Below are 25,521 nucleotides of genomic sequence, written 5' to 3'. Positions count from 1 at the left end.
AACGTACAGCCCAACTCAAACATCTATCTACAACGAAGACAGCAAAATACCAGAGGACATGAGATATGTACGCCAGAGCGGAGGGGACGACAAGCTCACCCTCCCGGACGAGATGCGTCGCCGGGTCAGGGTAGATTCTCTATCGAACATTAACCCAGACTACAACAAGCAAAGGAGGGCGGCAAGGGCTAAAGCCCTCGTCGACTTACACGCCAAGGATAAGCACGCTGGCTACGTAGATGCGGCGGAATACCAACATGAAGCCTTCGCTGCAGTTTTCATAAAGGCAACCAGCGGAGACACTGTGAAGGCAGCAAGCGTCAAGTGCACCGTGGCAGAACGCGCAGAGGAGATGGCCGTCACCCTGGCCTTTACTGACGGAGGCTGCCAGTCGGTGATCAGTGACTTAAAATGGCAATTCGAAACTATACCAAGGGCGCATCTGCAGAGAGGCTTTGCCGGTGCTACGCAATGCACGTCTAGCAGCCCCAACAACTGTTAGAGTAACAACGAAAACCACAACGAGACGGCACTCGCAGAGGCGCGAGCACTAATCAGTCACGCCCCCGCAATTGACCGTCCAACTTGGTTCGGTGCCAAGGACCGAATGACGGATTATGGTGAAATCACTAAAGGCTATCGCCTGGCTCGTAGAACTCTCCCACCCCGGAACCCGGGATTGAGCCGGGTGGAGGCACTACTACTAAGACATCTTTAGGCTCGGTACCGGCCTATACCGGCTCTGATGGTCCGAATGTATCCGGAGGAGTACCCGACCGATAAGTGAAGCTCTACTGCAGGGAGACTGCAGGCCAGAAGCACATTTTGTGGGACTGTGCCATGAACCCTGAAGAAGCGGCATCAAGAATCCTGCCGCCACAACTTGAAGAAGTCGCAAGGAGCTACACCTACGAGCATCAACACTGGGCCGTCCATCAGGTCCTGGGAGTGCTCGAAAGGCATGAGATTCACGAGCCGGCAACGGCGAGCGGACGTCTTGGTTGAGCAACAGCTAACCACCAGGACGATGCCGAGGCCCGCGTCGCGGCGCGTACAAACGTCGTTCTGCGGGCTTCAATAAAGTTTATCCAATCCAATTCAATCATGAGTATACCATTCGATGGGGCACCGACATGTGCAAGATGCGGTGCATACACGCTTCACGAATAAATATCTTCTTTTCATGGGAAATGCGCATGCGCTTAGTAAACGCTGAAAAAGTCTAATCTAAAAGCAGAAGGACTGTATACAAAAAAATTCATGTACTGCAAATGCTGTAAAAATAATAAAAATAGAGCGAGGGCCATTTTTGCATATCCATCGAATTAGTGACATACCAATTCAAATTTTTTTTTTCCTTTTTGCTCAGACTGGCGTTGAAATGGCCACTACCGTGCGAGTCCAGGGTGCCCTCACACACTTGGCTTTTAAAGAAAACACTCCTACTCTTCCTCGCAACATAGCGCCTGCTGGTTCTAGAAAATCAAATGGAGGCAAATAAATTCGCAGATTGTTTAATGTCATACAAGTAGTTGCTGCATCTGTTTTTGAAAAAAAAGTTGCAAAATGTCCCCGTCTATACATGGTTGGAGCATCAAGGATCTACGAATATAAGCATAAAGCAGCCGTACTTATATAAAGAGAGGCAAGCAGCTTTGTTCACACCGTGGTTTCTTTCCAAATTCCCTCCTTCCGTATACAGGCATCAGCAAAATGGTCTCTGGCAATGTAATCACTCACAATTATTTCAACCACCATCTGAACTTGACGACATGTTTGATCTTAGATCGAGTGGTCGTATTGGAACTGCTTCCCTACTCACGTTCGCATCTGAATCACAAACAGTTAGAAACTGGCTCTGCAGTGTTCACATATCCGATATCTCACCATATTGCTCGAAATAATCCATTCATCCCAACACAGTTCAAAACAAAGGAAGAACCTGTTTTGCATAAACCCAAGTGATGCAGTGATGACTCAAATTAGTTTCCACCTGCGGCCCCTCCTTGCGTAATGGAGCTATTATACCTATAATTGAATCATAGCACAAGACATGGCAACCATAAAATTATTCATATATTTGTGCAGGTATTGTACCTGTGCAGGTATACGAATAATTTTTTTTTCTGGGCCTTCAAAATGATTACCACGCATAATCAATGCCGCTGGATGCTTTGCTGCAAACGCATCTTCCGTGCTCAAGCAGCAGAGAAATTCGGCTGCACACACTACCGTTCAACGCTCTTAAAGTGGAAAGTGCTCCGTTTCCTAGAGGGGAAAAAGTGTTCACTTGATTGTAGCACAGACCCATGTCTGACAAGGCGCTGTGCCTACTGAGCTTTCTTTTTTTCGAGAGGACGTGGAGCAGGGAACAAGCGGTACGTTGCACAGAAACCAACGTACCGGGTACCATCTGACTGTATCAAAGGAAGGTGACCACAAAGTAAAGTAGTTTGATCTATATGATCGCTGCCCACATTTCGCTTAGTAATAATCCTGCTGGACGCCGAGCCTAAATTATTAGCAAAAAATTTCGCATCATCTAAAAACCAGAGTAAAGAACGAAAAAGACTCAGGGTAGATGAATAGAAAGACGAAGAGAGACACATATAGAAAGATAAGGGAATGAATAGGGCCTCAGTCGGCGCGGTCATCGAAGTTTAGTCGGTATGAACTTCACATTTTTTGGGGGGAAAGGTGGGGTTGGAGGGGTCCTTTTGTGGTGTAGCGCGCCGTAGCTACACCTAAGGTATGGGGACCGCCGTAGTAGACAGCTACGGATGCATTTAGATCCGATGCTGGCCTAACCGTGAACGAAAATTGCGCATGTTTCCCGTACTCTGTCGTCACCGGCATCGGAAATAGAGCCACCAGGAATCGAACTCGGTACCTCGTGCGTGTATGCGGTAGTGAGGCCACTGCTGGTGCCACAAATCCATGATTTATTCTCACAATTCTCCCAGCTCCAAAATAAGCTAATGCGCCAGATAAACCTGCCCATGTCCGTCTAGACACTTCTTGATATGCTGCCCACGTTATCGACCTTGCGTGACAAAGGGTCCCCAAGGCACGGACGCATCTCGCTGTCTTGCATCCGTGCGTTTTCCGCCAGGACTCCCGCTCGGCGACTCAAGGTCGCCCATGCCCCGACTCCTCCGCGCTGATAGTAGCGATGTGCAGCGCTACCGCACTTGGTGTACGCAGAGGGCTGGAGACCGGATTATTTGTTAGATGCACTGCTTTCCCACAGTGCCACTGGGCACTGCGAAGGAAGTGCCGCGTCTGGTTCTCGTCTGTCATCGCAACGCGGAACTCACGGAAATTCGGTGGCTTCACACAATTAGGGGCTCTCTTTTCATTTACCAGAGGGCACAGATTTGAATACGAATGGACATACAACCACGATATTCCCCCAATCTCCGCACTGCTGCCACAGCGAACTGTTACAAACGCCGCACGACTCCAGCTCGTCGTTCATTCCCGTATATGACGAGATCGCTTTGCTCCCAGCATGTCCATGCACTAAGGAAATATCATAGTGTGATCGTAGAGCAGACACCGCTCTCGCATGGCGTCCAGTTCCGCAAAGCGAGAGCTCGGAAACAGCATGGTATGCGGTGTTTTCGCCCTAATGAATCGTTCACTCAGAACTTGTGCGCAGAGAGCTATTGAACAGGAGGGACAGAAAAGGAATACGACTTTAAGGGAAAATGTGCACAGGACAACCAACGCGTTTCTAAGGCGCTAGTTCAACACACTCGTACCCCGTTTGTGTTCGTCGCGGCAAAACCCTCGACCGCCTTCGTATTGCAAAACCCTCGACCGCCTTTGGCATGAGCGTTGATGGAGGCGGGCTCTGCGCATAGCATCGGGCTGAAGGGGCTGCGACGCGCAGCCGAAAGGTGAGACTTCCGCGCGCGCTTGCGAGTCGCTTGGCTCTTTTGTCTTGACGGAGTGACGCGGGGAAGCGAACGGCCCGAAACGCGCATCCTCACAGATATCTACCGGCCGCAGTTGCTCTTATTAACGGCCGTACATCAGGATGCGTGGCCCGTGGGAGAGGGCCGCCAGTGGAGAGGAGGCCGCGGGAACCTGTTTCTTCTCCATCTCTTACTGCCCCCCGAGTGCCCCCTCCGCCTGACTCTCTCACCCACCGCCGTTTAGACGACTTCTTGGTCCCGAATCTTGTCGAGTCGCTGACCAGACTCGTGGAGTAGGGTTTTTTTTTCTTCTTTTTAGTTCCTCCCACGACAGAGATGCTATGCTGCTCCTCTGATTTCTCGCCCGTCGTCCCTGCTCGCGCCCATTGCGTTACAAGGACAGCACGGGTGTATTTTTGCTGGGGCGTGGTGTCGCGTATTACACGCTGAACAGGAAGGACGGACGCAGAGAGAACCGGAGGGCGTAACTCCTCCCGTACTCGTCAGGGCAGCGCGCTTCCTGGTCCGGTGATCTTAACTGAGAAGCGTCGACAGCCCAATAAAGGCAGAAAGGCAGGTCCCGCGCGTCTCCGGAGGCTGGGCTCTGCTGCAACAAAGCTCCAGCTGTGGCTGACTGAACATATCCGCGAATGGCCGACGGCGGAAAGTGGCCGATGCGCTTTCGCCAGAGTATATCGTCACCAGTTACGAGAGCAAGCGAGGTGGCGCGACCCAGCTGCGTACCGGCTACGCGCAGGGGCAGAATTTAAATGAGAAGGTCGTCCGGCGGGGGCCACAAGTGGTGCCGCTGGGAAGCGCTCGGCGCGCCCCGAGAATACGAGCAGGAAAGGTCAGAGCGCGTCTCGGAAGGAAACCGCCTTCTCCGACGGAGCGGCCCCTGAAACAAGGCAAACGACAGCGCGAGGAAGTTACGCCAGTGGCAAGACGCTGCCCGACGCCGCCGAACGGGGCCCCTGGACGCGCGGGACAAAGCGAGGAAAGCGCGGCAGAGGCCACGTTGTCTGCCCGTATTCTTTTTCACGCTCTTTTGTTTTTCTTGACGCGCGCGCGCCTCCTCTCGCGGCGAGCGGCGAAGCCCGGTTCCACCTGTTGCAGCAGCAGCCGGCGACGTCAGAGCGTGGGGGAGAGACACCTGTAGCCGACCCTCCAATCGCGCGCCTCTCGCTCCGTGTTGTTCACCTGTGGCAAGGGGCGCCTCGACTGCAGCGCCGGCGCAGCCCCCCGCGGCGAAGAGGCGGCGCAGTCCTTCCAGCGGGCTGGCGTTGTCTCCTTGGTGGTGGTGGCGGTTATTAGACTTTTTGCCGGGTGTTTTGCTTCGGGGCTTGGTCTTTCCTTGGGGGCTAACTTTTCCTGCATCGCCGGTACGCTGCATCTGCACATCGGGACAAGCACTGGGCACGCGGCGCCAACACCGGGCCACGACGCACACCCCCGCCAGACGCCCAGACACCATGCCGGCCAGCGCGTGGCCCTCGCCGGGCCGCTGCTGCTGAGACGCCACAGCAATGCTCGCTGCCGCTCGCGTCGTCTGATCTCCAGGGGGTGCTCCGACCCGCAGTCAACATGGCCGCTACGAGGTTCGTCGTGGTCGTGCATCTGGTCACGGCTGGCCAGCAGGGCGACGCGCTGGGCAGCGACGAGCAGGACACGGTCGTCTTCTCCTGGCTGGTCGTCGACCTGGCCAACAACAAGGTACGCCCACGTGTGCCCGCCTAACCCGCCCGTGGGGGCCGGCGAACGGTCCTGCCGGTGGGGACCTTCCGTGGACGCGCACACTTTGTACGTGGCACACTCTCTTTCGCAACCTCCGTCCGCCAAGGGAGCCAGTGGCAGAGCACCGCAAGACTCTGTTCCACCTGGCTGTTCTAGGGAACCTAGCGCTGCGTCTGCCGCACAGCGAACAACGTTCCACGGCCGTAGCTCAGGAGCGTCGTTCGTTGTATCCGTGTTCCGCACAAACGCTCCTTGCACCGCCAAGTACAGCGAGCCGGGCTTCGCAGTTTTCAGCCGAGCATATTCTGCCCATTGCGCAGAAAACGTGGCACGGATGTTGCACATTCTCCGTCCTCTTTATTTACGGCGCGAGTCATGCACCGCAGGTGGCCTCAACATGTGCGCGGCGCCACGTCGATCTCATGCAGGAACACTGCGCGTCTCATTGCACTTGGCCCGCCTCTCTCCTCCCGAAGCCTCTCGATTTGTGCTCTCCTAGCGACGACACGTGCGCCCTTTACAGACCGCGCAAATGTCCTTCTCTTCCTCTAAATTGTTGTTGTGCTTAACGCCATATCCCTCCAAACGGCGATGAGAAATGACCTTTCAATACAGCTTTCGTGGCGTCTCCTCTTGGCGTTCCGGGATGCACAGCCCTCAAGAACGGGTCTTCATCCGGAATTCCTAGTTTGGCGGATTGAGGGCGCCAGAGGGAAGGAGAGGGGGGTACTACCAATTTTTATAACGAAGTACCGTTCCTTTAACCAGAGTCGCTGAAAAATCTGCACGGTTGCAAATTTTGTTCTGCCTACGGTAACATTTAACCTATTGGCATAAACTCATCAGCGGTTATGGTTCAAATCTTCATCCGGCCGTTGGATTCAAATAAAAGGTTCAAGTTTTTTTTTATCTAGATTAAAATCAACAACGAGGGGGGGGGGGGGAGGGTTGCTGTATTTCATCTAAGCAATGAGCTAAATATATTTAATCGATTTGGGTAAACAAAGAAATAGAAGTGTTTTGATGCTTCTGAGATTGGCCTTTCAATGTTACGCAGTATTAGGGGAGCAGGGAGTTTGTGGTCGTTTCAGAGGTGGTGTCGGAATTGTGTGTGTGCAAGTACTTTCCGCTTAGACGGCGTGTGATGCTTGCTAACCATGCAGCTAGCCCTCACGCAAGCACCCGTTTCGGACATCTCCACTTGGTGGAATAATAAAAATTTATTAGACGCACTAACTATTGCACCGAACTCACCGCGGTACCTCAGTGGCTAAGGCGTTGTGATGCAGAGCACGAGGACGCGGATTCGATCCCATCCACGGAGGGCGTTTTTCTAATGCAGGCACAATTCTAAAAGCTTGTGTGTTGAGCTTTCGGCGAACATAAAGATCCCCAGGTGTTATAAATTAATTCGCAATCCTCTAGGGCCCCTCGATGCCAGCGCTTCCGCTTCCAGGCACCCCACAATACTCCACTACAACACGCCTCATAGCGGCGGGCGGTGCAACCTCGGAGTGCGAAACCCAAAATTTCAGGTTTGAATTATTTCACTGACTGCGACATTACTGTGTCGACTTTCAGGCAAATGAAGGAAAGAACGAAACAGTACTGCATTTAAGTTTTCCAGCGGCTGCGCGCTCTTACACGTCCATTCAGTAAGGCGCTCTGCGCGGGCTTTTCATATGCGAGCCGGAGCGAAAGCCAGCGGCTGACGGGGCTGAGCTCGAAAACGGGACGCGAAGCCCCCGAGCGAACGGCCCCTATCGCGTCCTCGAGGTGATAAGCTGAAGCGTGCTCTCCCCGATAAGTCCAATAATAACGGGGCAGGAGAAAAAAGCTCCCCGCGCCGTTATCGCTCTTCTTTTGTTCGATGGTTTCCAACCACTTTCTCTCACTGCGGTCAGGCCTGCTTAGGTGTGTAACACGAACGATCTATGTTGTTGCTAAAAGTATACACGTTCTTTTAAAGAAATGTGCGTGCTACCAGGGCTTCTATGGCGGCGGCCGCAGAAAGTCTCATAAACGTTGAAATGAGTGGTACGAACATTCAGTCTTCATAAAGGCGCCGTCGGCCGCTCTCTATTGTAAGATGCTTTTCTAACCCCTATAGCGAAATAATACATTCACCGTCCTAGCTTCGTCTCAATGATGACCTAGGGTAATTTTGTTGCGCGATCGCAAACAAAAGACACAGTTCAATAATGCTTACCTCCGACGCCACCTGCGTGTAGTAAGTCTGCTAAACAGTCGGACCGCACCGTTCGCTAAACAGGGGCTTCGACACATCGGCAGAAGAAAAATTTCTACTCGTTGCAGTGAAGCGAACTTTTCCTAGGACGGCGTGTCCGTGCCGTTATACTTCCGGCTGGCCCCTCGTGCCGAAGGCTAGCCGTAAAGCGCTGCACATTTGCAATACTGGCGCGAGTACTCCATGAATATAAAACAAAGAGCATTTCGCTGTTTGGGCGACTTTACTGCTGTTTTTCTGTCAGGGCATTCGAAAGGGTGAACATGATCGTATTGGGGAGGGGAGGGGCGCTTTACTGTTAGTTAGTAGTCTGTTAGGATTTGTTCTGCCCCACGTGCACTTGCCGTCTGTAAAAACCTCAAACTCGGGAATCTGAGCGTGCGGCTTAATCTTTTTTCTATTTAATTACTGTACCCCCTATCAGCGCACGTGGTTGGAAGAGATGCCACGTGTAGTTAAAACATGGCGACGCCATTTATGGCGCGATGAGAAGCATAATTTCTACGATTTTTGGGAACGTTCGAGCTTTCAAGCCATTTCCTTGCGTGATGCGAAATCTTAAAAAAAAGCATATGAAAAGCTTTATCCGTGGTTCAATGTTGCTGGGACTCGACTAAGGGAGCGAATGTATCAGCAATATCTGTGCGCAGAAAACTTCTGGGGTACCCGAGACTGCGTTTGTTCTACGAGTACTCGGGGCTAAGTAATCAGGTATGAGTGAGTTCACTCGCAGTGATCCATTGAGCTTCAAAAAAACAAATTTTGCTCCGGGACTAATATGAGAAGTTCTGGACATGAACGCGAGAAGGAGCGGACTTCGAACTTAAACGCCTCTTGCACCTCCGTGAACACGAAACGGCAACGGGGTCGCTACCTATTGGCGCATTCCCCCCAAAACACCCAAGTTAGCCTTACTGCGAGGAGATTGCGTGCAAGCTGCGTTTTTTTTATGTATGCTTAAAATAAATTTGCATGCGGTTTTCTTTGCTTAAAAGAAATTTCGTATGCTACATACAAATAAATTTTGTATGTAGCTGAAATTTTATTTATAACGGTGTTCCGTGGAGTTCATAGAAAACGGTCGGGAAGTTTGACCCTGCACGGTTCGAGGACGAGGTGGGAAGGGCATTATGAATATTGGGAATGTGGTTTTAACCTCTCAACATATCTCCCATGGCTATATAGAGTCCTATGGACACGTGCTGTAACCATCTTCAGTGGTCGACTTTCCATCGGTACATTTCGGTACATTTGCGACGCGTTTGAATCTAGTCATCATCGGGATCGGACCACCGTGATTAGCAGTCTACAGGCTTTCACTCTTGCACCAAGTGCCCACCTTACTTGTATAGCTGCGCAGGCACACGTGAACGTTTGGCCTCGGGATATTTTCGATTTCGTCACGCTGTTACCGAATACTCAAACAAGCGCAGAAAAAGGTCAAGTGTCAATTAGGGGCTGGATGTAAACGTGCTCTTAGAAACGTTTATTCAATCTCTTCTATCGGAAATTACTTTTTGTGAGCGTACGCACAGTTTGCAGGTTGTTCTTCTTTATACTGAATTTACCGCACGTTTCAAACAATCCATTGCGTTTCTTGATGCTTGATGCAATATTCTCTTTTTGGGATGTTCCTGGCGGTCCTGAAGGGACTGGGCACTCGGACAGGGCATGCCTGCTTGGTTGGTTCTTTAGGAACTCCGTGATGCCCATCCGTTCATGTGCAGGGTCCATCACATCTGACTACAACGGCGCCAGATGATTGCCCCTGGTATAATGTGTTCATACACGATCGAGGGTTTTATGCTAAAACTAGTAAGTCTTCATCCCCCCCCCCTCCCCCCCGGTGACACATTTTTTCGCTTAAATGTTACAATAGTCGGTCCTTATGTTCATTCTCAACATCTCAACATGCGTTCACTAATTGCAGCGCCCTGTAGACACTTCAGTAGTCCGCAAGTCAGCTCCGCCACAGTGCACCGGAACAACCAGTGACTGCGAAAAACGAATAGGATTGGCGAATGACTAGGCGCAGCACTCTATTTGACTGCGCATGTGGTGCTGGGCGTTGGGAGCATGGTTTTCTGTACTTCTCTATGCCGCAGCCCATATCGTGTCGGGTTTTTAATCAAATTGTACGCTTCGCCCCATAGTTCCTCCATTGGTTGTTCTTCGTTAGTAGGCGTCATTGGTCAGTCGAGTGTATTGCGGACAGATTACGTGTGGGGGCGTCTGAGGGCATCCGCCACCTCACCCCCAACCATTCACCGCAGGTTTTTTTTTCAGGCTCTTAGAGGTGACATCCACTGAGGCCCACGTGGCGAAGTGTGTTGCTCCAGGCTCTGCCGAGGTGACGAGAGAGGGTTGACGGTCTCTAGCTTCACGGCCAAACTGTCCCACCCACGTCCGCTCTCGCACGCAGTTTTACCAGTGCACAAGTTGCAAAAAAAAAAAAAAAAGAAAAAGGAAGATTGAACGAATTTTCAAGAAGTTCCTTCCGACTGCGGTAGGACTCCGGAACTTTGTTGGGCACCGTCCGCAGATATGGAGGAGGAGAGGCAATGCGGAAGAGGAATTACACTTAGGAGGGCAAATGAGAAGTGGTGAGAAAGATCGTCCTTGACCTCTCCTCATCCATTCCATCTAGAGAAAAAAGAGTCTGTAACCTGACACCTGTCGCGGATGACGACGGTGCCTGGAGATGACATCGGGTGGTTAACGGCTGGCCACCACGACACAGACGCAATTTCTCTCTTCGATGCTACCACACCTGAGTGAATCAAAGAACGCAAGGGATGGAACGTAGATTAAAAAGGATGGGAAGTATAGTAAGCATATTTAAGCGCTGTCGTCACTGTTAATCTTACCGTACATGGCTAGGCTGCCTTCGGTAGAAAATGCACGTGAAGTTAAGCGGGAACATACCGCAATCATGTCATGGGCGCTTAAAAGCAGAATGCCGATCCACTTAAATTGTTGGGCAGTCCACAGGAGGTGCGCGGTGAACGACCGCGCCAATTTCGATAAGAATCGTAGCGGGTGAAAAACGCCAAAGGAACAAAAAAAAAAATACTCCCCGTTCTGCGCGATGATGTCAACCCAAAGACTTTGTTATTATAATAATCAGGAAACTAACTTTTCCAAGAGTCGCATTTTGTTTTTAGAGAATTTCTTTTTACTATTAACGTTTTTCAATCTCTTAACATGTGATGTTCGCTGGAATTGCAGGGCATTCCAATAAAATAAAGAAAATTGTCGGGCGAGTTTGGGAACGATTTTAGTGCATCTCTAAGCGCCTGCATCGGCTGATGTGTGCCATTTGTGTTGACAAATATATATTTCTGCCATAGTGTGACCATCCGCATTGCAACTTCCCACTCTGATCAGGCAGACAAGCGACGACTTCCATGTGTGCAATGGGAGCGCAGTACAACGATATTTGCGCTGCATGGCGATAAACAAGCAGCGGTCGCGTTGGACAGAACGCCTTCAACGTATGCTCGGTGTTACGGTGCAGTGAGCAGGCTGCCAATTACACGGGGGGTGCGCATGATTTCAAGGACCAGTCCTGGCCTCGATAGTTGATAGCTCGCTGTCGTTATTTTTCTATGATGATGATGGTTTCAAATATTTTTAGCTAAAACGGGCTAAGCAAGTTCATTTTATTTACTTACCAGAAAAATGTAATGTTGTAGAAAGAAGAAGCTTCCCGGAAGTAATTTACAGCGATGCGGAAAAACACTGAACATAAGCGGCCAGTTCCAATCTACAGTGCTAACGTAGCCGGCTGTCGTGCGTGTGTGCGTGTGTGCGTGTGTGTGTGTGTGTGTGTGTGTGTGTGTGTGTGTGTGTGTGTTTACTTATATTTATATTGTGATGTCGTAAAATGTACATCTCTGAAAATCTGAAAACGAAACTTTCTTAGCCAGAACAACTCGCTGCACGCAAACGGAAGCGAAATACGTTTTTGGTGGCCTTCCCTACTACCGTCTGTCGAAATAATACCGTATTGCTACAAAACAATGAACAACAAAATTTTCACCTCATGGTGTGAGTATGCGCACACTTTTCTAGGTTCACTTTAACTCTACAACGACAATATATTTTGATTTTTTTACCGGACTCATGATGTATATTCAGAAGGCCGTAGTACGGGGGGAAAACTGTCGGCACGGAAGAGGGAAACACCGAAGGAGCTAGACTAGCGGTATAGGTTTGGGAGAAACGAAATCGTGGCAAGAGAATAGTTCATAATGCTACTATATTGCTCGCAACACTGGGCCCTCAGTAAGTGTGCACTTGGTTCAGGTTCTAATCCCATAGTTTTGTGGAACGTTGCCGCGGTCTGAGTGGAATTAATTGGAGCTTAGAACACCTTGTACAGGCGATAATGACATGAAATGGTGACACGATAGAGTTACAGCTTTCGATTCCAACGCAGGCGTGTGCGGAAACTAGTAGTGCGGAATGCGCGTGAGAGCGGCACAGCGTTGCTGCAACCACACGAATAACGGAACGGGTTTCGTTTACCGATGTCGCGCCTCTCTCCAGCGGCGTCGCTGACGCTCCAAGAATGATGCGCACATATATTCCGCCGTTGGTCACACGCGCTTAATATTCACGCGTATAGTCGCAGCAGCAGCAGCAGCGAGCGCGGGCTTCTCGCGTGATCGTAGACGGGTCTCCGTCACTCGGGGTGACAGCGTCTCGAGGGCATCGCGCGGCGGGGGCCGCCCGGCCGGCCGTCTGCCGCGACTGCAGCGTATCGCGGGCAGTGCGCGGGGCCGGTCGTGGCGAGGTACCTGCAGTGCAGGCCGCGCTGCGCCTGGGCCAGTGGAGCAGCGCCAGATGACGTCCGGTGCCGGAAGCGCTGTCGAGGCCGAGAAACGCCGCACGCGCAACACACTGAACTCGAAGGGAAGGAAGGCGGCATAATGGAAGGCTGGCGCTGTCACGTTTATCAGAACACAAACCCCGGGCCATACCTGGCGCCCCCAAACGCCGGCCCAGTAGAACGAACGAATTATTCGCTTGCAGGTTGGAACACCGCGTCCACCGGTCTAGTTGCCCGCGTCGGCACACTCTGCTCGCTGCATGTGTGAAGAGAAAAGCATGGGAAAATGTGACGGGCTTTCAGAATTGCGTGCTTCTGTTACCCAAGCGGCCATTGTTTTTAAGTACAGATTAGAAGGAAGACAAAGCTGAGAGGCCCGTCCTCCGGTCAAGATGCCTTTCTTTTTTTTTTACATTTCTTGTACGCTTGCGAAAACGCTTGTATTAGCACGAAACCGTACACGCTCGACCATTACGACGTGTATACACATCGTCCCATAGGGAACGGAGGAACCGCGTAATTATTTTCCCCGAAATAAACACAGTGGAATGCGTCGCCATGGTTGCACCACGTGTAGATTCTAGACGAAGGCTTGCCTACAAGGTGCGTGGCCCCCGCGTCAGCCCAGGCTTTGCGCGGCGAGATCGAGAGACGTCCGGTGAGGTCTGACCGTCGTCTGGAACCAGAACGGGGACGTCTGACGCCTGTTCTGTTCTTGCCGCACGTCACTCGATGCTTCTTTGATTAATTGATTACCGGGTTTAACCCACCGAAACTACACCGGTTATGAGGCGCACCGTAGCGGAGGGCTCCGGATTAATTTTGGCCACCTGGGGTTCTTTAACGTGCGCCGAAATGTCGAACAGATGGGCGTTTTTGCATTTCGCCTCCATCAGGAAAGCCACTCGATGTTCCTACGAAAGGCTTCCCCTCAAAGCACAATCTCCGTATGGCTAGCTGCTCGTTATGCGCCCCTGTCCCCTGTACCAAGCCGCACTAGACACCCAGGCTCTTCCTATAGGACGCTTCGTCCCTATTGAAACTTGGTCTCAAATTAAGGCTCCCGATGCTAAGTCGTTTGAGGAAACCGGCCCAAATATTCACAATGCACGGCAGCTATATTTGTTTATAGTTTAACATATGGCGTGGGTTATTTTGCCCTTCGTTGTTTTATGTAGAGGAAGTTCGAGTATGGTGCTTGAAGGCCCAAGGTGTACGTACTTGAGAACTGTGGAAAAGGGGGGGAAGGGGTCTGAAACCGTTCCAGTAATTTAAACCATCCGAATTTATACAATCTTCGCGGTTCTGAATGTACGTCTATGGAGCTACACTGCTATCCCCATCGAGCTAACTCAGGTCGGCGAGTTAACCCTCGTCGAACCATGTCATGGTCACTTTACTGCTTATTCCACGCTTCCGGAGAGGTTAATAAAGCAGTTTCGATAAACATGAACGTCCTCGCAAGGAGTGTACAAAATCCTTTGTAGATGGTAGCTGTGAAACCAAATTTTCAGCAGTAGTTTGACACCTTCTCCAAATGTATGCGTGAGGCAGTGTGCCAAAATCCTTGCATGGGAGTCCTGTGTCGTGCGGAGCCCTCAGGTCCAGCCGTTCGTCTCCCGACCACAGGCTGCACAGGTGCGCATGCGCGGGGTCGGCCGTCCGGCGCGCGTCGCGCACTGTGCGAGGAGCAGAGCCGTGACTGCCGAACTTTCCTCTCTCTCCGCAGTGCGCGATCACGCCCCAGCGGCGCGGCACGGCCGGGTTCATTGACGCGCCTGCTTCCGCAGTCGCGCCTCCAGAGCGGCCACCTCGCTCGCCGAGGAGGCTGCTCCGCCAGGACGTGGGCGGGCTCGGTCGCTCCGGGGGACGCCGCCAGTTCCCGACTGGGCAACGTCCGTCGCCCGGTTAACGCGCGAAAGCTTCGGGAGACCTGGCGAGGCTTTAAGTGAAAGCTAATTCATCCGTCTCCCAAATTTGGGGAAACCATATAAGGAAATTTCGTGCTTAGCCTGGCACCTACAACAAATATTTGGGGCCTCGAGTTCATCGCCAGGAATGTGGAAGGTCGACATTTGTTCATTCCAGGACAACTGTCATGGGAATGGCAAAGCCCGTTCCTCGTCTGACGGGATGAGGGGCCTAACTAGCGCGCAGTGTTTGCCATGACTCGCTCGACTGCAGCGCTAGAGTCTCAAATGCGGGACATTTACGCTGCGGAGGAAGTCAGCTTACCAGTGAAGCTTTCATACCCTCATGCTGCCGGTGCGCTTTTTGCGACAATCCGCCATGGCTGCTATATTCGGATGAGCTGCGCATCAACGACGACACCATCTTCACCTTCCAGCTACGGCGTTGCCCGATTCGCCAGACTTTCCTCTGGCAAGGCGCTCGTGGCTCAAGTCAGCGACGTACTGAGCCCAGTTCCTTGCTGGGAGTGCACAGAAAAGTCCGGCCAGCGCGCTTAGTGCTGCGCGAACCGGCGGCCCTTTGTTCCGAGCCCCGAGCGCGTTGAACGACCGCGCGTCCTCCACGGTTCAGAGGAGCGTGTCCAAGCTAACAGCCCGAATCCAAAAAGGTGGCCGGAAGCGGCTACACTCTCGAACCCAGGTGGGGTCAGCTGATGTGTGGCGTAGCAGCGCTTCCCGGTGCCCTTTCGCGTGACTTCAGGCACCGTGACGCGCCGTGGCGTCACGTCGGGCCCAAGGCGGAAGGGATCGACTATTATAGCATTACTCCGAGGCCGCCCGGAGAACCGCCGATGGATCGCACTGCGCGCCACACAAAGCGTCGCCGCGCAATTGTTCTTGCGTTGCCTCGGCGTGCGCGTCTGGTGCCCGGAGGGGCCGCATGCGCCGGCCGCCGGCGTCAGCGGAGGAGCGCATTGTTTCGATCCCTGGACAGCAGGCCGTTGTGACGTTTCAGCCGTTCAAGGCACTCGCACCTGTGGCATCTTTTTCTCTCTCTCTTTGGGTGTCCCCAACACATAGTAGTACTTCTGCGTCCGCACAAATGTCGGAATAGTGTGACAGATCTAGCACCGCTCGTCACTGCTTTCTTTAGTTTATCCGGCTCGGTTATTCAGTCTACTTGTGCATCGATGTCTTGCATGCGGCTGTGTAGCCCGGAATTTATGGGTGGCCGTTTTTCGACGTTGCGAGTACCAAATCATCTGACCTGCAGGCTTTTGGTAGCGCCGCAAAAAAAAAAAAAAGGGGGGGGGGGGTCGGAAAGGGAGGAGGGAGAGGGGGGGGCACGAACGCTACCCAACGAAGTTTTCGTCATCGACCAAAACAGAAAAATTCGACGAGCAAAATGCAGACTCCGGAAACAGGCCTTCCACAGTTCTTCAAGTATCACTCACCGCCGCAGTTTTTAGTGCAATAGTAATTGGCCCTAAAGCGAAAAATCAAACCTTTTCTGAAAAAGATGTTTAAAACGCGAAGCTTTCTTTCATGCAACCTGAGTCAAAGCTGAAGCGTAAAATCGAAGCTGCTTCGACCGTGTCGGAATGGTGCAATCGGATAGACGTCGGCTTCATAACGCGAGGGACCAATGTTCGATTCCGACCACAGGAAGCGTTTTAGGGGCTAAGCTCCTTAGGGGCTTGGGCTGGCGGCGTCTCATATCGGCGTAGTATCATGTAGTCACGGTACTAAAACACCGGGAGACTCGTTTTTCAACGCCTCGCGCTGGAACGTTTCATCTCCGCGGGAAAAACTCGCACTATAAGAACGCACGGGGGCCCTCGTTTTCGAACGGCCTTCAAATACACAAGACTTACAGCAAAGCTGCATACCTCTACCCCCCAACGGTTTCATCTCCGTGGGCAAAAACGCTAAGGCGCCGAGAATGCACTTATACACTGCATGCTTCGCCCCTCCCCAGGTTTCACGTCAGTGGAGAGGGCCCGGGATTTTTTTTCTTGAGGCGCTTGATGTGCCTTTGTGGAAACCTATTGTGTAAGTTGACTTTTCCTGCAGTTCGTTTTGCGCGTAAGTATTTCAATTTTGGACTTGGTCTTTGGACTTCGAAGACGCTGGCCTTCGACCAGAGAAAGCTTCGCGTTTCAACCGTCTTTCACTTCACCCACGATCATCATCATTTTCAGAGAAAATTGGCTTTCCTGCACTGCGTTTTGGGGCAACGTCGCCGTCAGTGAGGCATATAAAGCTTCGCTTTAAAAGCAGGCGGCGGCGGCGGTGCCTGTGAAAGCGAAACGGCTCCTGATCCAATGTGATACTGGAATCGTTCCAGGGCCCGTGCTTTTCGATAAACGCGAGAAAAGGGGCGTGCTGCTAGACAACTCCTGCTCCTTTGTTTGATGAGAAAAGCCGGATCTGAAGCCAATCAAGTAATCACTCGTACTGGTTTGTGAATCACGTGCACACTTTTTGCAGTTTGATCACGTACACATTTTCGGAAATTTAACTAAAAAAAAGGTTCGAGGACATCTAAGCACTTCTTAAGGGTTGTGAATGTGAAAGCAAAATGTCCCTTTGAACGCCTGAGACGTTTTGCTTCCGCCCCAGGTTCTCGAAGGGCTTCGTCTTCTTTCCGCTTGAGACGATTTATTTGGCGATCCGCTCCAGCCTCGCGCTTTCGAATGGCTTCGATCTGTCTCCTACGCAATGCACCGCTGCTCGCTCCTGCCTCCGTGTATGTGCAGAGTTGACGACCATGGTGGATTTCGCTGCCTGTCTGTTCGCTCGCTTGGCTACGTTGTTTCGCTCCCTTACTTCACCCTGCGGAGTACTGGCGTGATTGGCCACCTTTCGCTACTGCAGAGTTGAAGTGCGTGCTATGGAACGTATCGCGTTATGGAACGCTTAAAAGCCACGTGGTCTAGGAGCGATCTCGTCGTTACCGACGCCGACGCGGACGCCGCCGTTCTCGCTCAAAATACGGATCACTCGCCGCAAAGTTATCCGTCCATCCGTGCGCACGTACGCCACGATCCTCACACATGCAAGGATCTTGCTGATGACAGGGACCCTCCCCTCCATAAGAGACAGCGGTAGAGGGTGATACGCCTCTGTGCCTCTTTATAATCCCTCTCTCTACGAGAGCGGATTGCAGGTGAGTGAGTGCGTGCTTGCGTGCGTGTATGCACACATCACCTGTCACCATATGCTGTCTTATTATCAATCAAATAAGAGGCGGTACGAATATAACGGCGTATATACCTAGGCGCACTTGGTTCGGTTTACTTTCTTTCCGTAACATGCGTTCCGCAACATGCGTAACATGCCTTGCGTACCATGCAGGCGTATCACGGACAGGCGTTCCGAAAGCACGAGGGGTGGTAGCCGCCAGAATTAACACGTAGTCACTTCATGATTATCTTCGCCCCCTTTATTTTAAGTAAATGTCAATTTAAAAAATTGGCCGCGTACTGCTCCTTTCGTTGCAAATGTCGTCAAGACGATAGTCTTTATCGACTTTTGTCAAATAAATGCCTCCCTTCGCTTTCCCACTCACCTCTCATGTTGTTCCTCTTGCGTCGCGCTCCTCCCAAGGTAAAGACGCCAAAGGTTTGCTTAAATCATTTTAAATTTGCCGCGTTCCACTGCTCTAAACCGGGTGTCTCGATGCCAACGCTGCCGTACGGCGAAAACGCGTGTGAATCGACGCGCCCTACTTCAACGTTCATAGAACCGCGTTTCCATAGTCCACGTGCGTTCCCAGCAGAACGTGGAACCTATCTAGTGGAACCTTTCGTAACTCTTGCCACTTGATTTCTTCAAATGCCGCCAGAAGCTATATGGCGCGGGCGACAGCAGGCGACGGCGGAGTGATATTTTTTTCTTCCGTTGATGAAGTATTTAATCTCGCCAAAATCAAACATGTACGATTTTTTATAAAGGAACGCTGCAAATATCACTTCTGTATTAATTTGTTGTCTTATATATGCGTAATGTCTTGTTCTTCTTCAACAATGTTGACAAGTATGAACATTACACCTGACTTAGACGGACACATTTAGCTGTGACTATATAAGACTTATTGCGCAGGCGTTGTTTTACTTTGGCCGGGTGGCTAAATCGAGTCACAGACAGACAGACGGACAGACATACAGACAGACCAAAATTTCTGGGTTTAAGGAGCCCAAGAAAGACTATCGCCTTTAAAACAATTAAGCCGTGCTTATTGCGTCGTTTAAAGCCGTCATCGGCAGAACGTTATTATCAGGGAACTGAGCTGACAGGAATGCTCCCGTGTTCCGATTAAGTCTAGCGGCGTCTGCACGTGTGCGCAATGTACTAGAGAAAAATATGCGTGCACGAAAACTGTTTATGCGTTTATTTAGTCGCGAACTGTTGGAAAGCTAACCGCTCCAGATTAATGGCGGGAAAGAGCGAAAAATGCACTGCAAGAGGCGTCTTGGTGCAGAAAACCGTTTAACCCGCAGCTGTACGCACGTCGAACAAAATGGTTCTGAAATAACCCAAGGGGACACGACGCTGCTTCTCGAAGAAAAATGAGGAGTTAACTTTAATATTCGTAACACTCCGACCGTGAACACAGGGTTATGCTACCTGTGGTCAAGGGTACTAATCATTCATGTCCTTTGATCAAGTCCTGGAATTATAAGGCACACCTCTGGTGAAGAGAGAAAAAAAAAAAAGAAGAGTGGCCGAAATCACCCCCCCCCCCCCCCGGCCCCCCCAATGCACACCCACGTAGTGCATCCCCTGTCTTCTAAATATGCATCCAGGCCTGTAGCGCCTAATATTTCGAGATTAATCTACAAGGGATGAACCTGCGCATTATACGTTTGAAAGGGGCAGGGTCACCGTTGGCGGCCATGGTGGTCGTTATTTCTATTGTAAGCAAATATTCAGCGCGTAATAGTTGTGGACGGCTATAAGAACATGCAACGGGTCACAAAGACTGCACGGGTTCCGTCGAACACCCCCAAGAACGAGGGCACGTGGCCGTTCTTAGTTGTACGCGCTCAGTTGTGGTTGACACTACGAGTCACCAGTATTGCAATTTCGTATTCTGCTTATTTTTAAAGACGATAGTCTTTCTTGGGCTACTTAAACCCAGAAATTTTGGTCTGTCTGCATGTGTCTGTCTGTCTGTCTGTCTGCCTGTCTGTCTGTCTGTCTGTCCGTCCGTCCGTCCGTCCGTCCGTCCATCCGTCCGTCTGTCTGTCTGTGACTCGATTCAGCCACCCGGCCAAAGCCAAAGTAAAACAATGCCGGCGCAATAGTCTTATATTGTCACAACTAAATCTACCCGTCTAAGTCCGGTGTAATGTTCATACTTGTCAACATTGTTGAAGAAGAACCAGGCATTACGCAAATATATGACAACAAATTAATACAGAAGTGATATTTTCAGTGTTCTTTTATAAAAAGTCATAAATGCTTGATTTTTGCGAAAAAAATACTCCATCAACTGCAGAAAAAAAAAATCACTCCGCCGTCGCCTGCTGTCGCCCGCGCCACTATAGCTTCTTGCGGCATTTTAAGGAATCAACCGGCAACAGTTACAAAAGGTACCACTAGATAGGTTCCACGTTCTGTTTGCAACGCACGTGGAGTAGGGAAACGCGGTTCTATAAACGTTGAAGTAGGGCTCCTCGATTCACGCGCGTCTTGGCCGTACGGCAGCGTTGGCATCGAGACACCCGGCCTGGAGCAGTGGAACGCGGCAAATTTAAAATGATTTAAGCAAACCTTTGGCGACCTTGGGAGGAGCGCAACGCAAGAGGAACAACATGAGAGGTGAGCGGGAAAGCGAAGGGGGGTTCTTACTTGTCAAAAGTCGATAAAGGCTATCGTCTTTTGTCGACATTTGCAACGAAAGGAGCAGATACGCGGCCAATTTTTTTGGAGGAGTTGTTTAAGTTGGGCTGTAATGCGGTCGCGGCAAAACCAGACCAGTTGCGCTAACCATTCGTCCGTTCTATTACATCATTGCGTTTTCACCTGTTTGTTGTTGAAAAAAATATAGCATTGCAGACATATGCCCCAGATTTTGAAAGAGGCTCTGGACCTGCGAGCTTCACGTGCGCGTGCGTCTTACTTGCCGCTGCGAAAATATTTTCACGCAGTTTGGTCAGTCTGTCCCTTTATTATTTTTTGAGCTCAAATCTGTTTACTGTGAACGATGTTTACGACTCACGCAAAGCTATGCGTGTTCGAACTGCCTGGAATTCACTTCCCGTACGACGAAAAAATCGGTTAAAAGCGCCAAATAGAGGGTCGAACAGAGTAAAGACCGAAATTGGGAATGACGGTCTCGTTGAACGAACACAGAAACGCCAGCAGTCAAGAACGTCTAGAAGAGGGCGTTGGGAAAGTAGCTCGTCTCTTTTTATTGCGAAAATTGGAATTTTGGAATTGGAAAGTGAAAATTGGAATTGGAATTGGAACTCAGGATTACAAAGAAAATGTAGACCAAAGTTGGATCGCGTCGGACGCTATGCCAGTTCAGCTACGGGGCGACTGCATTACCGTCCACTTTCAGGTATATTTATATGTATGGAGGCTCACTAAGAGGGTTCAACTTAAATTGAGAACAACTCAGTGGGCGATAGAGCGGAAGATGATAGGTGTAAGTAACATTAAGGGACCAGAAGAGAGCGGAGTGGGTCATGGAACAAACGCTTGTTAAGGACATATTAGTAGAAATTAAGAAGAAGAAATGGACGTGGGCAGGGCATGTAATGCGAAGGCAAGATAACCGCTGGTCATTAAGGGTAACAGAGTGGATCCCTAGAGAAGGCAAGCGTTGCAGGTGGCGGCAGAAAGCTAGATGGGCAGATGAGATCAAGAAGTTTGCGGGAATAAATTGGTCGCAGTTAACACAGGACCGGGGTAATTGGAGATTAAGGGGAGATGCCTTTGCCCTGCAGTGGGCGTAGATAGGCTGGTGGTGGTGGTGGTGATGATGATGATGATGATGATGATGATGATGATGTGTATGGGAGCGTATCCTACGCTTAGGTATGGTAGCCAGCGCCGCTCCGACAACGGGGGGGGTGAAAGCGACATTCTCTTGAACCGCAGAGCCGTGACGCTCGAGTCACAAAATCTAGGGAGAAAAAGTGGACAGAACGTGGGAGCAGCCTTTGTGTGGCCACAGTTGGTGCTCTGAGATCGCCCCAATGCGCAGCAGCTGGAGGTTTGTTTTGGAGAGATAGCACAGGAGAGGTGCAGAAATATGGACACACAAAAGAAAAAAGGAGAAAGCGCTGCCTTCGTTTCGTTCTAACATTTGGCGCGCGAAACAGCTGCGGTTTGGAGCGAGCCGCATTTGATCTGTTCTTGTCAACAACCCCGCCGTTTTCTTTCCTCTTGATGTACTAATAACCGAATTAGACTCGGCAATCGGCAGGAAGAAGTCTATTGGTGGCAACAAGAGAACAAGCGCCTGCGCATTGGCGTTCTCATTCTGCCGGAGGAGGCGCTTCCTGCGCGCGGCGCAATCGGAGCCAGTGCGGCCGACGCGATCGATCGAGTTTCGATTTTCCCGCCGCCCACTGAGCGCAGCGGCAGGCAGAGACGGCTCGCGGTTGGCTTTTCACACGCCCGCCACCCACTGAGCGCGGAAAAACCTGACGACGGACATCTTATACGCAATGCGATAGTGGCAACGAGCACCCTGACGGCCCCAGCTGACTCCTCCGACACTTATGCGGGGAGAGAGATATTCAGCCACTCCAGTACGAGCTGCGGTCCTCCGGCGGAGGAGGGAGCATTGGTCCGTGATTCTGAGGATAAATGTCGCAGATCTCATGCTCGTTTCGAAACTTTCGAACCACGAGCCTGCCAAGAAATGGTTAGAACTCGGCGGTTCTGTGCCTTAGACTATTGTTTCCAGATGACGGGTAATTTCCCTCGCTTCTGAAAAAAAAAAGAGGGTGTTAAGAAAAAAGAAAAATTAATTTTTGTCACGATACAATAGAGGTATGGCAATTTTTTGTTAGGCCGAAAATGACATTTCAATCTACTTTTGCAATGTTTCTGAATAATACCGTGGTTTCTGAGTAATTTTTAATTTTAACCCCAGCAAAGCATCACCCTTTGGATATGCTGAGTCCTACATCAAATATATATATTTTTTTTTGCTGAACTAAAAATACATCGCTTCGTAGCCTATCCTTTACAACCTTTCCATTATATGACGAAGATACAAAAATGAAAGCGCTAACGGATCACAGTGCAGCCATTTTGCTTAATGTAACCCCCATTTTAGCACAAAACAACTCAGCCTGAGGTACTTTTCGGTGTCTGTATTCTGGTCAAATATAACTTGACAGGCCCTCAGCTGAGCTTTCAACGTGTTGATGATACCTGCAGATGCTTGATAATTCAATATTTCTAATGTGAATAAAGAATATTTTGACTACTTGAATAATCGTCTACTTGATTTTCCGCAGTTTTTGCCGCGCAGTCGCACCAGTTCCCCCTTGAATCAGTTTTTTCTAGACCTAATTCACTGTAATACCTAAGACAGTCTAATCATGGAATCACTCTTCACATAGCGCCAAACATTTGGTACCCGGCCACCGCCATTATATAGTAATCCCGATCAAACCGTTACTTTCTAACCATACGCATGTCATCCAGAACGATCGGCATTCATAGCTATTAATTACCTATGAGTGTGCGAGCACATATGCAGCTGTCGCATTTGTTGCCTGCGTTTCAGTACAACCTGCAGGACATGCCTGGGTAACCTGTGGTCGCTGTGGTTACTGCGTTGTTTTTTACACGGTTCTGCCCTTCATAAATCGTCGCATACCATGTGCCGTCGCCAGCTGGACGTTGCTAGTTCGAAAGTTGGACATTTCCAGCCTCCCCTGTAACAAACGGGGAATGAAAGGCTTGCTATTCTCATATTTTTATGTAATTACGCGTGGCGGTTTGTCTAGCTTTTACATAAATTAAAGAGACATCGCTCAAGTGTGTTTTACGTTTTTTGTACATTAGTTTTGGGTTGCCTTAGGGGAGGGCCAACTTTTTATCTCGCTTTTCGCTTCTGCCCTCCGCCAAGCAAAACTGCGCGAGGGCAGTCGACTAAACCACAATTTTCTTGTGCCTTGGTTGGGCTCCTGATTGTGGCAATAACTGCCAATTTGGCACGTATCAGCCGCGAAACACACACTTTACTGAAGCCAGCATATCAGCAATGGTCGCACGCGTGTAACGCCATAGGGTTATTATACGGTATGCCTGCACCTACCCGCTGAGTTAGTTGCGTATAGTGAACGACAAGCGAAAAAAGATCTCGGAAATATTAACTATAGACTTACGAAGATTGTGACTCACGGAAGTCTAATTGAGTGTTTAGGAGCTATTTTGAAAGTCGTGTTCCACCCTATAATTCGACTGGAATGAATACAGATGGCGTAATTTGTGTGTTGTGGTTAATATCTATGAGGTTGAATTTCATGTGTGCATGACTGTACTGGCAGTGGGAGCTGCAGTCAATCGTCACTCCTCTCTCCCTCCTTTTATGCCCACATACATACACATATACTTTTTTTACTCATGCAACCACAATAACAGGTGCAGCCATAAGGCAAAGTGGTTGAGGTAGACTCGGCAGCCACTAACAAAGTGTTTCATTGACACTGCAGCAATATAGTTAACTAAGATCAGCGAATCGCTGAAATCATGTTCGGCCACGAGTGGTACGGAGGCGAGGAACCTCGACTCAAAACGTGCACGTACAAGTGTGCGGTTGGCTTCTCGGCAGAGCAGTAATCCTGCTTCCAGTTGTAAAACGCGAGATTCGCTGCTTTCGCTGCTACAAAACGATGCCAGACGCTGTGACACATGCCAAACGCGCCGCTTAACAGGGCGCGATCGTCCATGGCACTTTGACAGGCGGTTGCCATTCCCTCGAAACGTGTGCGCGTCAGAGCGTCAAATGTTCCCTTCCCACGGGAGAGAGGCTCGAAATTTGTCGGGTTCTTTCTCAGGGTACAATATAGTTCCGCAGCGGAGCAACCAACCGGACTCGTACTCGTTTGAAACGAGCTTCAGTTCACGATAGAACGCAACGGGCGACGCGTTTAAAAGATATTGAGAAAATGTTAGTCAAGCAAACTACAGTGACAACTGTAATTGATCTATGCTATGTGTGCGTCGCTGAAACGGGCATAATAATGCCTGCGTGCGTGCGTACGCGCATGCGCGCACGCACTGCAGCAATGCTGCGTATACAGTGGCCTGAAAGAGTGGACGAGTGAAGGTGTGCATGAGCAGTCCCGTCATCCGCTCGGCTGGACCGCTTCTGTTGCAGTTTGAAGTTTTAAAAAAATTTACCGGCATCGGGAGAATCGCTTGGTAGAGTCATGGACATAGAAACGCGAACACGAAAATATGAACCAGAACACGCAAAATCAAAGACTATGGAAAGTAGACAGAAAGTAACGGCTCGCGAGTGGTACATTTCAGAAGACACATTTTCAGTCTTTCTTATTGTAATAAATTCACGCGACAATTTCGCTTGCACGGGAAGAAATCGCGCTATTTGTGTGTTCTGGTTCATATTTTCTTGTTCGCGTTTTATTTGTCCATGACTGTACGTGGGTACAACTGTGAAAAGAGCGGGAAAAACTGTAGCGATAAATAAAGCACAATATACGCTGTATATATAAGGAAACTGCGAAAAAAAAAAGCATCTAATTATGTATTTGATATCTCAGCCAGGTACCACCAGTGTTAAATTTGTTGTTGAGAAGAACCTTCAGGAAACTAAAAAAATCCCTCAGAAGCTTGTTAATGAATGGGAATTTGCCTTGAGGTGTCGTTGCAAAA

At 50.2% G+C, this 25,521-nt stretch overlaps 2 protein-coding genes across 3 annotated transcripts in view; one reads left to right on the top strand and one right to left on the bottom strand.

Moving 5' to 3' along the window:
• Positions 1-5,321, bottom strand: part of LOC144161500 (uncharacterized) — a 90,210-nt gene extending 84,889 nt beyond the window's left edge. The window contains exon 1 of the mRNA XM_077692167.1: positions 5,121-5,321. Coding sequence (XP_077548293.1) covers positions 5,121-5,321 — 201 coding nt within the window. The remainder of the gene's footprint in view (positions 1-5,120) is intronic.
• The window catches only part of Fus (epithelial splicing regulatory protein fusilli), a 129,662-nt gene continuing 109,299 nt past the window's right edge, over positions 5,159-25,521 (top strand). For both annotated transcript variants that reach the window (XM_077687008.1, XM_077687007.1), the window contains exon 1: positions 5,159-5,633. In XM_077687008.1, coding sequence (XP_077543134.1) covers positions 5,505-5,633 — 129 coding nt within the window. In that variant the 5' untranslated portion in view covers positions 5,159-5,504. The remainder of the gene's footprint in view (positions 5,634-25,521) is intronic.

Source organism: Haemaphysalis longicornis, unplaced genomic scaffold (genome assembly GCF_048455015.1).
Source record: "Haemaphysalis longicornis isolate Haplotype H1 unplaced genomic scaffold, Haemaphysalis longicornis Haplotype H1 scaffold_1, whole genome shotgun sequence".
NCBI classification, from domain to species: domain Eukaryota; kingdom Metazoa; phylum Arthropoda; class Arachnida; order Ixodida; family Ixodidae; genus Haemaphysalis; species Haemaphysalis longicornis.
This window is presented reverse-complemented; position numbering and strand designations above follow the sequence as displayed.